This window comes from Podarcis pityusensis (genome assembly GCF_964106645.2).
Source record: "Podarcis pityusensis genome assembly, chromosome: 2".
Taxonomy (NCBI): domain Eukaryota; kingdom Metazoa; phylum Chordata; class Lepidosauria; order Squamata; family Lacertidae; genus Podarcis; species Podarcis pityusensis.
The window spans coordinates 126,270,710-126,286,717 of NC_138029.1; the positions used below are offsets into that span (position 1 = coordinate 126,270,710).

Here is a 16,008-nt window from a genome sequence, read left to right on the forward strand (position 1 = left end):
TTGACTCACTCTGCCTCCCACACAGATATTCTTCCCCCAGGAACGATGCAATGAGTAACCTCATGTTGGCCTTGATTCCGATGCCTCAGCAACATCCATAAATCTCTTGGGCTCCGGCTATAGAAAATCACCATGATTTCCGTAATTACAGTAGGGAGAAAGCTCATCTCTGTGACATCCTTGAGGTTTGAGGGGAAGGGACAGAGCTGGAGAAAAATATGTTTGTGAGGGGTAGCAGATGCAACTCTCCGTCTGACATCAGCCATGTGTTTGTGTGTGTGAGAGAGTTTGGCCTGAACTTTTGTGACAATAGTATTCAAAGAGCCCTACAAATGGGTCAGTCCATACAGCCAGTGGACAAATGGACTGTGGCCATCCAACCTTTTCTTTAAAACCTCAAATGAAGGAGAGTCTGTAGTAGTGAAATACAGAGAATCATACCATATAAGGTTTTGACTTACTGAGCATGCTCAGAAGGATGTGGTTGGTAACTGGAGGTGTAATCTAATCCTGCAATAAAATTCTAGCAGACCATGAGGAAGCTCCTTTGCTTAAACTGGTAGTCAGTACACATGCTTTCCACTGTGGTAACTTTAGAGCAATCACATGGGTTAGTGCCTTATAAGGAAAATGGGGTGAGGGAAACCCAGTATTGGGATTGGGTATGAAATTTAAACTTAATGGAATTTGTGGAATGTGCTATATTGATCTATAAAATGGTATGGGATGTGTTAGAACGGGGCCAGAGAATTTGGGAAGAAATCTTTCCTGGTCATTTCTGTACAGAAATAGAATAAAATAAAAGTCAGAATCTTATTTTTCATAACTTGAAGGAGATGCTCCGTGTCATTCCCACATCTGAACAAGAGAGTTCATTCCTGCAAGATGTTGCTTTGACCTCTTTATTAGAGTTCAGCTCTGATAAAGATGATGCCATCTTTAGTGTTTTGTCGTCAGGTGCTTCTTCAGATCAGACCTTAGAATAATAATGTAGCACTTGGGCATGAAGAAGTCCATGTTTGTCATCAGTCAGGTGTTTGAGTTTAGCCTGAACTTTGCAGACAAGAAAAGGCCTACATGTGGATCAGTCCAAATGACCAATGGAGGCTTGTCCAGTAGCACGACTGGGGCACTGCCACACCAACCTCAGCCTCCCCCACCCGCCACCTGCCTATCTTCTTGCTTACAGCCAGCCTTATTTACAAGGGATGGGGGACGTTATTTAAATGCCCCTTTAAGGATACCATGCAAATGCAGTCTGACACACACAATACCCTCTTGCACTGTTTTTCCACAAGCCTTCCAAACTGTTTGGCTGGCTGAGTGGATTCTCTCCCGTCCCACACACCATCCCATCAGGGTTAAGTTCAGTGCTCTTTTTCCAGAAAAAGAGTTGCCGCATCACTCTTTCTCTTATAATAGCAATGGCACCCACTCTGTTCCGGCAAGTTCCAGCTGGGGAAAAAAGCCCCATTTAAGTTGTTTACTAGTTTCCTGCTGTGACGTTTGCCTCCTAGGTGGGTCATAAGGAAAGGGTTAAATGAGTGAGATGTGAATGGCCAGTGGGAATGCAAGGGGAGGAGTAAAAGTTAGAGTGGGAGGTTTTGAAAGTCAGTTTTGGTTTGGGAGTCGAAGAAGAAAGAGGGAGGATTAGGTGTGGGTTGGTAGAGTTGTATTGTGAGAGAGTGAGAGGAATTGTTAGGTGGAGTCAGATAGATAGTTGGGGATAATCAATTGGAAGTTGTTAGGAACTAAGATTAAGAAATTGACAAGAAAAGTTAACTGAAACCATAAGCTTGTTCCTGCATTTAAAAATAAACTTGATTATTTGTTTATGTTAACAACTGTCTGGACTCCGTGTGTCCCCGTGAGAAATGGGGTGGTGGCAGCAGCAGCGAAGAAGTCAACCGCAGTGGCGGCACAGGGTCAATAGACCGTCAAACGTTTGGGGGCCCTGTGTGTGATCACCACACCTGCCTTGATGGCTGATGCTGTATCTGATGCAGAGTCTGTCAGCTGCTGGAAATGGTGTTAATCAAAAGTTTGGGAGATTGACTAGTCTGTGGGGAATAACCCTCTACATTTGACACAGTCTTTCTTCCTCGTTCTTCAGGCCAAAAATGCTGGGTGTTTAGGCCAAGGAGTGGTGCCATGGATTTGGATGCTTCTGTGGAGAACAGGTTAAACTTTTCTCCTCAGAACAAGCAGGGATTTATGAACCATCTGGGCAGGGACATGGGAGTCTCCCTCTATCTGAGGAGTTTCCCGCTCTTTTCCCCCAAGGGTGCTGAAAGGTCATGCCCAAAGGGTCTCTCTGTGGAGAAATGCTGCCCTCTTTCCACGCAAGGTCTGAAGAGTCAGGGAAGGGTTGTTCCTTTTTCTAGGGGGCCACATTAAAATAATTGAATAAATACAAATTACCTCAGGAGTTTTGTCATGTGAGGATTCAAAGTATTTTTGTGTTTTTTTCCTGAGGCAAAGCCCCATAACAGGCATTCGTGGAAGCTCCAACTAGCTTTCCTAAATAGTGACAGTTTGAAACTAAATTTATAATCGGATTACCTCACAAGTCAACAAGGAGTATAGAGGATTTGCCTAGGGTAAAATGTTCCCAAACTCCCTCCGCCACTCTGGACCAATTGAAAGGGGCTAAGGGGGTCTCGAAGCTACCAGCATGAGTTTGACCAAACTGTGGGAGGCAGTGGAAGACAGGAGTGCCTGGCGTGCTCTGGTCCATGGGGTCACGAAGAGTTGGACACGACTAAACGACTAAACAACAAACAACAACAAGGGGGTCTCGGCAAACCACTTAATGGCTTTTCTGGAAGTTGTTAAGCAATTGGAATGCACTCTGCTAGATAGTGATTTTCAGTTGTTAATACTGTTATGAATTCATTGAGGTTGGGCTGAACGACTGGGCTCCCTTCTAATAGCCAGGCTAGCTTCCTGGTGAGGTGATAGCATGGGCAAGGTGCCATTAAGAGAAACAAAGGGTGGGTCTCTGAGCGAGAGGCCAAGTAGTAAGCCAGGAAGCGAGAGAGTCAGAGCTGTGAACCCCTCTATGGCAGGCTCAGGTTGTACATATGTGTAAATAAACCATATATCACAAAGACACCAGTCTCCACTATGCCTCATTCATTTCTTTGAAGCATTCTGAGGGAATGGGCGGCAGTGAAGAAATTAATGGAGCATAGTTACAGGTACAGTGCAATTAGATAAATAGGGACCGCTTTATAGCGGGAAGGTAAACGGCGTTTCCGTGTGCTGCGCTGGTGCTGGCTCGCCAGCTGCAGCTTCGTCACGCTGGCCACGTGACCCGGAAGTGTCTTCAGACGGCGCCGGCTCACGGCCTTTAGAGCGAGATGAGCACGCAACCCCAGAGTTGGACACGACTGGCCCGTACGGGCAGGGGTACCTTTACCTTTACCTTTAGTTACAGGTACATGTATGTGTAGACAAGCGAGGCTTGTAAAGTTGATTTGATTCCTCCCTTGTTCCCAATGTCGATCTTCAATCACCCCTTCTTCCCTGGTGTGTGTCTGTGTGTATCATTTTGTGGTTTGCTTCAGGTGCCAAAATGTAATGTCCAGTCCTACCCCCAGTGCTAAAAATCAAATGCCATGCTTAGTTGTTGTCAGATGCTCCTTCATGTTCAGCTCAGGCCTGAGTACAATAATGTAGCATTTGGGCATGAAGATGCAGCCCAGAAGTCCAGCACTGGAAGCCAAGATAGAGAAGACCTGCACAGCTACCATGTATTTCCCCTTGGTGCTCAGGTAGGTGGGCACAAAGGACACCCAAACACTGCAGAAGACCAGCATGCTGAAGGTGATCAGCTTGGCTTCATTGAAGGCCCCAGGCAGCTTCCTGGCTAGGAAAGCCACTGTGAGGCAGATGGCAGCCAGGAAGCCCATGTAGCCGAGGGCAGCGTAAAACATGGCAACAGACCCTTCATTGCATTGCAAGATTATCACTCCAGGTAAGGAACTCATGTCAGAGTTTGGGAATGGAGGAGAAAGTCCCAGCCAGGTGGTGCAGATGACAACTTGGGCAGTGGAACAGGAAATGACAACGGAGTTGGTCAGACTCTTGCCCAGCCATTTACTCAGCCTGTTCCCTGGCTTGGTGGCCAAGAAAGCCAGAACCACAGTGATGGTTTTTGCCAACACAGAAGAGACGGCAGATGAAAAGACAATGCTGAAGACCGTTTGTCGGAGAAGACAGGTGACTTTCCTTGGCCGGCCAATGAAGAGGAAAGAGGACAAAAAGCAGAGCAGGAGGGAGAAGAGGAGGATGTAGGAGAGGTACCTGTTGTTGGCTTTGACTAGGGGAGTTTCATTGTATTTCATGAATATTCCCAAAACAAAGCCTGTGGTTGAAGATAAGAGTAGGGCAAAGGAAGCCAGGAGGATCCCCAAATAATCTTCATAGGACAAAAAGGTGATTGCTTTGGGGACACATTGACCTCGCTCTTTCTTTGGATGCTGATCTTCTGGACATTTGATGCATTCATTGGCATCTGCACAGAGAAAAAGAGACTTTAGTCATACACTTACAGCAATCTGAATGCTGTTACAATTGTGGGGAATTGTTGGCATATGGGAGAGATCAAGAAAGAACACTGAGTTCACAGGTAGAGAAGTTCCATGGCTTCTTTCCACGGATGTCGTGTCCTACCTTCCTGAGTGGAGATGGTCCCTTCTGAGCAGGGAGCACAGTCATAGCAGCACGGAGGCTTCCCTTCCTGAATCTTCTTGGCATATCCAGGGCAACAGCTCTTTGTGCATCTTGCATGAGGCGTGGTCTGGAAATCAATAGAAGGAGGAGCAGCATTGAGGCTTTAGAAATGGATTGTTGAGTTTATGGAGGATTATCATTATTGTTAAAATAAAAAAATCCTTCCAGTAGCACCTTTAAGACCAACTAAGTTAGTTCTTGGTATGAGCTTTCGTGTGCAAGCACACTTCTTCAGATACACTGAAACAGAAGTTGCCAGATCCTTCTATATAGTGAGAAGGTGGGGAGGGGTATTACTCAGAAGGGTGGTGGGAATGGGAGATTGGCAGATAGCTGAGATGAGCCTGCTGACGACTCTTAACGACTGTAATAGGTCTTACAGGAAAAGGCAAGGGGTGAGAAGGTGAGAAATGGCTTAGTCATGTATAATGGGATAAGAATCCAATGTCTTTGTTCAAACCAGGTCTCTCCATGGTTTTAAGTTTGGTAATGAGTTGCAATTCAGCAACTGGAAAGAGAAGAGACTGGAAAGAGAAGCTGCTGAATTGCAACTCATTACCAAACTTAAAACCATGGAGAGACCTGGTTTGAACAAAGACATTGGATTCTTATCCCATTATACATGACTAAGCCATTTCTCACCTTTTCACCCCTTGCCTTTTCCTGTAAGACCTATTACAGTCGTTAAGAGTCGTCAGCAGGCTCATCTCAGCTATCTGCCAATCTCCCATTCCCACCACCCTTCTGAGTAATACCCCTCCCCACCTTCTCACTATATAGAAGGATCTGGCAACTTCTGTTTCAGTGTATCTGAAGAAGTGTGCTTGCACACAAAAGCTCATACCAAGAACTAACTTAGTTGGTCTTAAAGGTGCTACTGGAAGGATTTTTTTATTTTGACTATGGCAGACCAACACGGCTACCTATCTGTAACTGGTATCATTATTGTTGTTGTTTATACCCCACCCATCTGGTTTGGTTTCCCCAGACACTCTGGGCATTTTCTAGCACATATAAAAAGATAATAAAAAATGAAACATGAAAAGGCATATTTACTTTCTATGACCCAAAGTGAGCTCAAGCCCAATTAGGAATGATTCCTTTTTTGTTTTTTGTTGAGCAGCATGGCCATGAAACCTGTTAAGTGTTTTCATTTTAGAAAGCTTTCCATTAATAGGCAAGATGTTAAATTGTTTTTATGTGCAACAACTGCGGCAAGAGTATTGTTAGCCCAGAAATGGAAACAAGAAGAAATTCTGATGAAAGAAGAATGGCAGACGAAATTAATGGACTATGCAGAATTGGACAAAATGACAGGAAGGATTCGAAACCTGCAGGACCAGAGATTTACAGAAGATTGGAAGAAGTATATGAATTATTTGAAGAGCAACTGTAATAAACAAATTACGCTTGTAGGACTACAAGAAGTTTTGTAAGGAGAAATATACGAAGTGTTACCAAGTAGAAAAAGATAGAGATATTGGTTATGAGTTTGGAATGTAATAGGGAAAATAAGAAATGCATACTGAGAGATTAGATTGGAAAATTTTCAGACAGGATTGATGGAAGTCAAAAATTTGAACAAGATGTTGAAAATGATATGTTAAAAAAACTAATTAAAATTCTAATAATAAGAAAGCTTTCCCTGCTGGATGAATATAAATTTATTACAAGTGTTCATTTGGTAATTCATTTTGTAGGCCTCTTATTCATTGTCAAATTTTAGACATATTCAAGTGTGAGATTCGTTACGCTCCATGGGATTTAGCTCCAGGGAAGTGTCCATGATTGCAATAAAAGCCTCATATATACTGTTCAACTAGCCGATAGAGTATAACAGAAATAATAGATATTAAAAAGGCACATAACATTTCTCCTACCTTCTTACACAGTGTGGGCCATACTATTGTTTCTGGGCTAATGGTGAACTTTAGATTTGAGGACTCCTGTCTCTCTACGCTCCCAATTTTCACACTAGCATGAGAATTATTAGGAAACAGCACCCAATTCACAATATCAAAGTCAATGGCCAGTGCCCCATTCTCATCCAAGTACTGTGCATCAGCTGAAGTATTAGAAGACAGATGGACTTCTTTCAAGAATGAATGAAGCTAGAAAAACAGAGAAAACCACATTGGATGGCATTCATTAGAAAAGACTGGATATGATTTTGAGAAATCATGTAAAGAATGGTCATAATTTATTTAGTAAAGGTGGAACACAAAGTTCTAAGAAGGATGGAGTCATTGTTCTCCTACAGGATCCTGTTTTCTATAGCACCAATCTTAAAGGAAAAATATAAAGAAAGCAGTTAAGGACTTCTGGACAGTTAAATCCAGGCGTATTCAATTTTGAGTGTGGTGCTCATCTCTGCTTTCAGGCTGAGGGACCTGGCGTTTGTCGGCAGACAGCTTTCCAAGTTATGTGGCCAGCATGAGTAAACCACTTCTGGTGCACAGAGGACTGTAATGAGTCCCACTGGAGTGGTATTTATCTACTCACACTGGTAAGTTTTCAAAGTGCTAGATTGGCAGGACCTGGGACAAAGCAATGGGAACTCACCACCTTGTGCAGATTTGAACTGCCAACCTTGCAATCGGCAAGAGGGTCAATAGTTAAGACCAAAAGATTCAGTGGCATCAGGACCCTGGTAGTCACAGATTATAAAGATGTTTGGAGGTGGAAATCATTGGTTAGATATTCCTTCCATTTGTCACATGGGTACATAGCTGCTGTGTGCAAATGAGGGGGGGGGATGGGATGTCCCAGTTATTCCAGGACACTTGTAGGGTATGCTATGTTCCTATCATGATGATTCCAGAGTTGGAAAATAAATCACAATCTTCAAAAGCGAGAGGCCATACCTGCCATGGCTGTAGACTTTGAAATTCCATCTTGTCTCCTCCACCCACCATCAACCTCTGCTTTGATCTGGATGAATAAGCTTCATTCAAGGCCTGAGCCACAACTTGGACACTGTAGTAAGTGATATAACTGTCTTGGGAGTGGATCCCTTCAATCTCCTCCTGGGGCAGCAGCATCTGATTCTTCTTCTCCCTGCATCTTTCCCAACTCCTCACAGATAAGGGATGCTCTGGATATGAACAACCAAATGCTTTCCACCAATAAGCAGAAGCTTTTGGCTCATAGTAGTCCTTTTTTGCCCCCTTTTTGGTCTTCATTACAAAGGACAATGAACCATGGGCATATCGGTAGGCTTCCGTCTCATAAAACAAGATGTTGTCCTGAAGACCGGTGGTGATCCAGACTTTTCCCGCAGTTTGTATCCTTTCAAAGAAAGATTGCACCTCTATGATAACATAAAATCCATACTGAGAATCTGTATAGTAAACAAATACATTGACTTGTCTCCACATGGCAGATGGCTCATGAGGGAACCACAGGGAGGTTTTCCGTTGTACTCTTTCAGTGAAGGCAGCACAAATTTCCCTTTTGTTCATCAGAGGTGTCAAGGTGCTCAGGAATTTTTCCCCATTGTCATTGTCTGAAGCAAAGAGGCCGACCCATGTCCATCTGAAGTGCAGGAGGAGTTCCACCACCCCCTGGTTCTGAGCTGCTTCATTTGGGACCATCGAGTTGACAAAAGGAGACTGTTTTTTATCATGAAGAACAAAGCCAGAACTGAGCTGGTGAGAGAAGGGAAAGAGACTGGTGCTTTGCTTTTCGGGACAAATTTAATTATCAACAATAAACCTTATTTGAAATAAACTATTTTTATTTTATTTTAGCAATGTATTCCACTTCCTAAGCAGTTAAGAAAGAGTCGATGGGAAAAAAACCCCAAGAAGGTACATCTATTAAACCAAACGTCAATTAAAATGCCTGCAGGAATAATAATAATAAATCTTCATCAGACCGCATAAGGTCAATAGAGAAGAGTCAGAATGGATCAGGTTACCTCTGGAGTAATATTGTGGCCAAAAACATTAATAAACATATTGTGCTACCTCACCTCTAACTCTTTCATTTGGCAAGATGTAGCTGTCCAAACATAATATTTTGTTAGCTAGAGCTTCTGCAAGTTGTATTTTATCAATATCAATATTGGGGCACGATCAGCATAAGTCATTGGGTGGATTTCAGTTTCACTCATTTTTTCTACTGGGAATAAAGTAATTGGTGAAAATCTCTATGGATATATGGATTGTGGACATGAGAATAGAAAGAGAGGTCTTTATCAGTAGGATGGTAGAATCTCCAAATATCTATAAAGCCATTTTCTTTTACTGATGTTTTATCATGTTTTTAATATTCTGTTTGGAGCCACTCAGAGTAGCTTCTGAAACCCAGCCAGATGGGCGTGGTATAAATAATAAAATTATTATTATTATTATTATTATTATTATTATTATTATTATTTTAAAGGTATTGGCTAGGTTTCCTTTCTTCAGATCAAAGGTGAAATCATAACAGTGAAACACCTCCAAGTATAATTCCACCTTTAGCATATCTTTTTATTACATTATTTGTAGATTTATGGGGGGAAACGGTTATTTATTGTTTTGTAAATGCATATTGAAGAAGATCTTTATTGAAACAGTTGTACATTTAGCATTAAGTTCCTTTCTTACTATCATTTTGCTCAATTTATTTATTAGAATAGTTATATTAACCTCAACATAACTTGTTGTTTCATGAAATGGCAAATGTCAGGTGTGCCTGACTTGAAGCCCATTCTTACCTGTGGGATTTTGTAGATTCCCAACATGCCTGCAATGTGCATGGAGATGTCGGATTCACCCCGTTCAAGAACAGCCAGTAACGTTTTCTGCCTTCCACAGGTATAGTTTGGGATATTGATTTTCCCACCAGCAAGCAGATCTGTCAGGGCATCAGAAGTGGTTCTTCCATCAAAATGGGTCTCATAGATGCTGTAGCCCAGGGTGATGTTGGGTAGGAGCCTGGAGTTATGATTGACATCCTGAATGGCCAGCAAGAAGCTAAGAATTTGCCATCCCCTTTTAGTCACAAAACTGCGAAAAGAATTATGTCACATATTCACGTTAGATTCAGTGAAATTGAGAGTCACATTCTTTTTTGTATAAATCAAAGCCAATGGGAAAGGAGCACAGTAAGTAGGGCAAAGAGCAGCAATGTCCACAGTATCTTTGCAGGAGAGAAGAATGGTGAAAAAACCAGGACACAAATCAGCCCCCTGAACCCACCACCAGCTCCAGTGGCAGAGGTGCAAACAGCATTTTATTCTGTGAACTGGCCCGAGATATTAGGGTGAATGGCAGTATATAAATTAATTGAATAAATAGATAAATAAAAACTTGCACCTAAGATTGAGGAGGATGGCTGTGCATATGACATCACATGCATGACATTTTGGGAGGAGCACAGTTGCCGATGGCTCCTCATTTCTCACGCTCAACACTTCTGGTCTGAGATGTCTCCATAAATATTGCTAAACTGCAAACAATGCTAATCCGTGTGAACAAAAATCATGGCTATTTGAGTAATATTGTATCTGCTACCTTATTTTACTCCTAAACTTGAAGAGGCTTAATTATGAGCAACATAAATACTAGAACCCCCTTCATGGATCACTGCCTTGCTGTGACTAACGGGCTTGAATAACTCACAGCTATGAGCTATGCCGTGCAGGGCCACCCAAGATGGACAGGTCATAGTGGAGAGTTTTGACCAAACGTGATCCACCTGGAGCAGGAACCAGCAAGTCACTCCAGTATCCCTGCCAAGAAAACTCCATGGAGAAAGACAACAGGCATAGAAAAGTTATGATGCTAGAAGATGAGCCCCTTAGGTCGGAAGGCGTCCAACATGCTACTGAGGAAGAGCGGAGGACAAGTAGATTCAGAGCTGATGAAGCGGCTGGGCCAAAGCCGAATGGTTGCAGTTATGCCTGAAAGCGAAAGGAAAGTCCAATGCTGTAAAGAAAAATATTCCATAGGTACCTGGAATGTAAGAACCGTGAACCTTGGTAAGTTGGATGTGGTCAAAAATGAGATGGCAAGAATAAATATTGACATCCTGGGCATCAGTGAACTAAAATGGATGGGAATGGGCAAATTCAGTTCGGATGACCATCATATCTACTACTGTGGGCAAGAATCCCATAAAAGAAATGGAGTGGCCCTCATAGTCAACAAAAGAGTGGCGAAAGCTGTACTGGGATGCAATCTCAAAAATGATAGAATGATCTCGATACGAATCCAAGGTAGACCTTTTAATATCACAGTAATCCAGGTTTATGCATCAACTACTGGTGCTGAAGAAACTGAAATTCAGCAAAAACAAGACCTGGAGCTGACTGTGGCTCAGATCATCAGCTTCTTATAGCAAAATTCAAGCTTAAACTGAAGAAAGTAGGAAAAACCACTGGGCCAGTAAGATACAATCTAAATCAAATACCTTATGAATGCACAGTGGAAGTGAGGAACAGGTTTAAGGATTTAGATTTGGTGGACAGAGTGCCTGAAGAACTATGGATGGAGGCTCGTAACATTATACAGGAGGCAGCAACAAAAACCATCCCAATGAAAAGGAAATGCAAAAATGCAAACTGGCTGTCCAACGAGGCCTTACAAATAGCGGAGGAGAGAAGGCAAGCAAAATGCAAGGCAGATAGTGAAAGATACAGGAAGTTGAATGCAGATTTCCAAAAAATAGCAAGGAGAGACAAGAAGGCCTTCTTAAATGAGCAATGCAAAGAAATAAAGGAAAACAACAGAATGGGAAAAACCAGAGATCTGTTCAAGAAAATTGGAGATATGAAAGGAACATTTTGTACAAAGATTACCATAATAAAGCACAAAAGTGGAAAGGGCGTAACAGAAGCAGAAGACATCAAGAAGAGGAATTATACCAAAAGATATGGATGTCTCGTAAACCCCAGGTAGTGTGGTTGCTGACCTTGAGCCAGACATCCTGGAGAGTGAAGTCAAATGGGCTTTAGAAAGCAATGCTAATAACAAGGCCAGTGGAAGTGATGATATTCCAGCTGAACTATTTAAAATTTTAAAAGATGATGCTGTTAAGGTGCTACAATCAATATGTCAGCAAGTTTGGAAAACTCAGCAGTGGCCAGAGGATTGGAGATCAGTCTACATCCCAATTCCAAAGAAGGGCAGTGCCAAAGAATGCTCCAACTACCGCACAATTGCCCTCATTTCACACACTAGCAAGGTTATGCTTAAAATTCTACAAGGTAGGCTCAAGCAGTATGTGGACCGAGAACTCCCAGAAGTGCAAGCTGGATTTTGAAGGGGCAGAGGAACCAGAGACCAAATTGCAAACATGCGCTGGATTATGGAGAAAGCTAGAGAGTTCCAGAAAGACATCTACTTCTGCTTCATTGACTATGCAAAAGCCTTTGACTGTGTCGACCACAGCAAACTATGGCAAGTTCTTCAAGAATTAAGATTGCCGGAAAAAATATCAACAACCTCAGATATGCAGATGACACAACCTTGATGGCAGAAAGTGAGGAGGAATTAAAGAACTTCATAATGAGGGTGAAAGAGGAGAGCGCAAAATATGGTCTGAAACTCAACTTCAAAAAAACGAAGATCATGGCCACTGGTCCCATCACCTCCTGGCAAATAGAAGGGGAAGAAATGGAGGCAGTGAGAGATCACTGCAGATGGTGACAGCAGCCACGAAATTAAAAGATGCCTGCTTCTTGGGAGAAAGGCAATGACAAACCTAGATAGCATCTTAAAAAGCAGAGACATCACCTTGCTGACAAGATATTAAAGCTATGGTTTTCCCAGTAGTGATGTATGGAAGTGAGAGCTGGACCATCAAGAAGGCTGATGGCCGAAGAATTGATGCTTTTGAATTATGGTGCTGGAGGAGACACTTGAGAGTCCCATGGACTGCAAGATCAAACCTATTCATTCTGAAGGAAATCAGCCCTGAGTGCTCACTGGAAGGACAGATCTTGAAGCTGAGGCTCCAATACTTTGGCCACCTCATGAGAAGAGAAGACTCCCTAAAAAAGACCCTGATGTTGGGAAGAAGAAGAAGAAGAAGAAGAAGAAGAAGAAGAAGAAGAAGAAGAGGAGTTTGGATTTGATATCCCGCCTTTCACTCCCTTTAAGGAGCCTCAAAGCGGCTAACATTCTCCTTTCCCTTCCTCCCCCACAACAAACACTCTGTGAGGTGAGTGGGGCTGAGAGACTTCAGAGAAGTGTGACTAGCCCAAGGTCACCCAGCAGCTGCATGTGGAGGAGTGGAGACTCGAACCCGGTTCCCCAGATTACGAACCACCGCTCTTAACCACTACACCACACTGGCTCTCGGGACCATATAGATTTACTGGTACCAAAACTTCATTGAAGGTACCAAAACTTCATATGAAGAGATATTTGATAAGGGTATCCCATCCACTGTATCAAGCTTATATTCTTCTCCGTGACCCTTCCCCTCTGCAGGGAGGTGGGACTGATTCGGATGGTCTGCCCCTGCCACTTAATGGATCCAAATGGTTCCCAAAGAGTGGTAGGGGATGTTTTATCCCATGTTGATGGCCTTCCAGCTGATTTCCTGGTGGCCCACTGGAATGCGGAGTTAACCAGGGCTATCGACTGTCTAGCACTGAAGTGCCCTCTCTGATTGCATGGGGTGTGGACAGCCCCATGGTTTCCCCCAGAGATGAGGGTGATTAAACAATCGCTGAGACGGCCAGAGCGCCAGTGATGAAAAAACCGAAAAGTGAAAAACAGGAAACTTCTGAATCGGACCCAGGTTAGAGCTCAATGTGGAGCCTTCCAAGTGGTGATAGTGGTGGTGAACAGAAGCAGGAGACACTTTCAGGGAGTTTGCAATCTAATGGAACCACCACCACCATCAGGGTTTTTTGCAGATAGTTGCTCAGATTCAGAAAGAGGTAGATTCCACCGTGGGAGCAGGGCCAGGGCTGGAGAATGCTAGAGTCCTGCCTAGTCAACTTACATGGGATCAATTTTCAGAGGCAAATATTCTATTCAGTTATATACCCATTGTATGGAAATTGGCAACAGGAAAGCAAAAATGGATTCCAGTCTTTTGGTTGCCAAAAGACTGATGAATTTGAAGAATTCCCCTTAATCAAAGGCTTGACAACATGGCAACACGGGCAACATATGAACAGACAGCTTATAGACACAGGCTTTCTTGGTATAAATGCAATAGTATTTGGAATGTGTTCACACAGAATATATTAGGTTATTGTATGGTAATGTAACAGTATTTTTGCTCTATTTTTCATTCTTAATCACTTTTTTCCTCATTTCTTTCTCACCCTATCTTTTTATAAATCAAATTCTTCTAATATTTTTTTCAATAAAATCTCTGACACTCAGCAGCTTTTCATGGCTTAGAATCCTCCACCCCACGAGGGCCGGGAATATTGGGGAAGCCTGGCTCCGCTTTGTCCAGTGGTCAGTAGCTACCACTGTATCTAAGGTCTTCTCCAGGCATTATATATCTCACAAACATTGCTTCCCATAAAATGGTTGGCATGTTTGGAATCAAAGCATGAGAAGAGCACCTGCCTAAGCATAGTAGAGAGCTACAGTTTTCAGTTGCATAGATTACTTTAACAACAACAACAACAACAACAACAACAACACATTTTATTTATACCCCGCCCTCCCCAGCCAAGACCGGGCTCAGGACAGCTAACACCAGGTATAAAAACAGTTGATTAAAAAACAATTTAAAAACAAGATTAAAATACAACATTAAAATGCAGCCTCATTTCAGTAGACGCTCAAATCAAAAACTTTTTGGGGATGAAAATGTCAAATCTTCACCAAGGCCAATTATCCATACTGGTCTTACGTGGGACAGAAAAAAAGCCAGGGAAGTCCCCAAATAGAGTTCCATCACAGAAGAAGAAAAGAAAAAAGAAATAGGGGAAGGGGATCAAGTTGATTCCAAGCCAAAGGCCAGGCGGAACAACTCTGTCTTACAGACCCTGCGGAAAGAAATCAGATCCTTTGTGCCCATCACTGTACCCAGCTATAAAAGACAAGCCTGCCTTTCAACCTTCACTTTGTGAGTGAGAGAACCAATCTCCTGTTCATCTCCAGGTGAGGTTAGTGGCTCAGTCCTGGGGCACTAATTCATAAACTTCTAGAAGATTTTATTGGGTTGAGAGTGGGAAAACTCCACAGTTTTCATGCCAAGAAATGCTCCAAGGTTCCATGAGACACAATGAAAGAATGAATTTCATTTGGCAAACTACAGAAAACCAGCAACAGGCACACGCCATAGACCTCCATCGACCTCTAGGAGCCCATAGGCCTCCAGGAGCGACCCACCCTGGCTTCAGTCACTTTCATCTCAGAGGGGCTGACCCAGGTGCATCAAGAGAACAGGAGTGTAGCAGAAACACATCAATACATTACTCACGCAGAAACCCAGTTCAAGGGGGTTCTGGAGAAGGTGAAGGGGTACTGCTCTCCAATGATTTTTGCAGATACTAATGCACTAATGATATAGTTTCCTGGCCTGTAAAAATTCGAAACGTAATTGACATCCCTGATCAGATTCAGTGAGCATTTTGCCTTCTGCTGCATCCCGTAGGTTACAAGAGGGAGCAACAAGAGCAGTGATATCATTCTGAATCCACCTGCTACACCTCCCTTCTGACTGTTCCTCTCAACTCCATAGCCAGCTTTTCAGGAGAAACCTAAACTCTTGCAAATAATCTCCTGCTGCTCTTGATTTTGATTTTTGTGTTAATGTTCCTAAAGGGAACATTGGAAGGGTGTTCATGGAGGACAAAAATAGATCACTGTGGTTCTGATAATTATAAGGGGAAGAAATGTCTCCTCTAGGAGCAGGTGCAGGGCAGGAGAAAAACATGTTGACTCAAGAGACTGACATGGTTCAAGGAGGGAGAAAGTTGAGTTTGGCTGAACATGATTGACATCAGAAGAGCCCTAAAACTGGATCAGGTGAGGGGCCCATAAAGTCCAGCATCTTCTTCTCAAAATGGACACCCAGTTGCCCCAAAGGGAAGCCCACAAGAAAGGGGTCAGTGCAGCAGCCCTTTCCCTATATGGGATTCCCTATATGGGATTCAGAGTCTTCCTGCCTCAAACAGTGGAGGGAGGCCATATTCATAAGGGCTCGTAATTGTTCATAGCCTTAGCCACCTCCATGATGTGTCCTAAATTTCTATTTTTATTTTAAACAAAATTCACATACCACTTTATTGTAGATAGAGGTTTACAAAAAATAACCCAAGAAGAAGAATAAATTTATGGGGGAAAGGCAACGATAAAAACAGAT

General features: G+C 42.9%; 1 protein-coding gene across 1 annotated transcript; it reads right to left on the reverse strand.

Moving 5' to 3' along the window:
• Positions 1-3,611: 3,611 nt before the first annotated feature.
• LOC308471941 (vomeronasal type-2 receptor 26-like) lies at positions 3,612-15,332 on the reverse strand (the record flags this gene model as incomplete). The annotated part of the gene is made up of 6 exons (XM_080996259.1): positions 3,612-4,519; positions 4,678-4,804; positions 6,618-6,848; positions 7,602-8,384; positions 9,440-9,731; positions 15,124-15,332. The coding sequence occupies 6 exons, from the start codon at positions 15,330-15,332 to the stop codon at positions 3,612-3,614; spliced, it is 2,550 nt and encodes an 849-aa protein (XP_080852385.1).
• Positions 15,333-16,008: the final 676 nt, after the last annotated feature.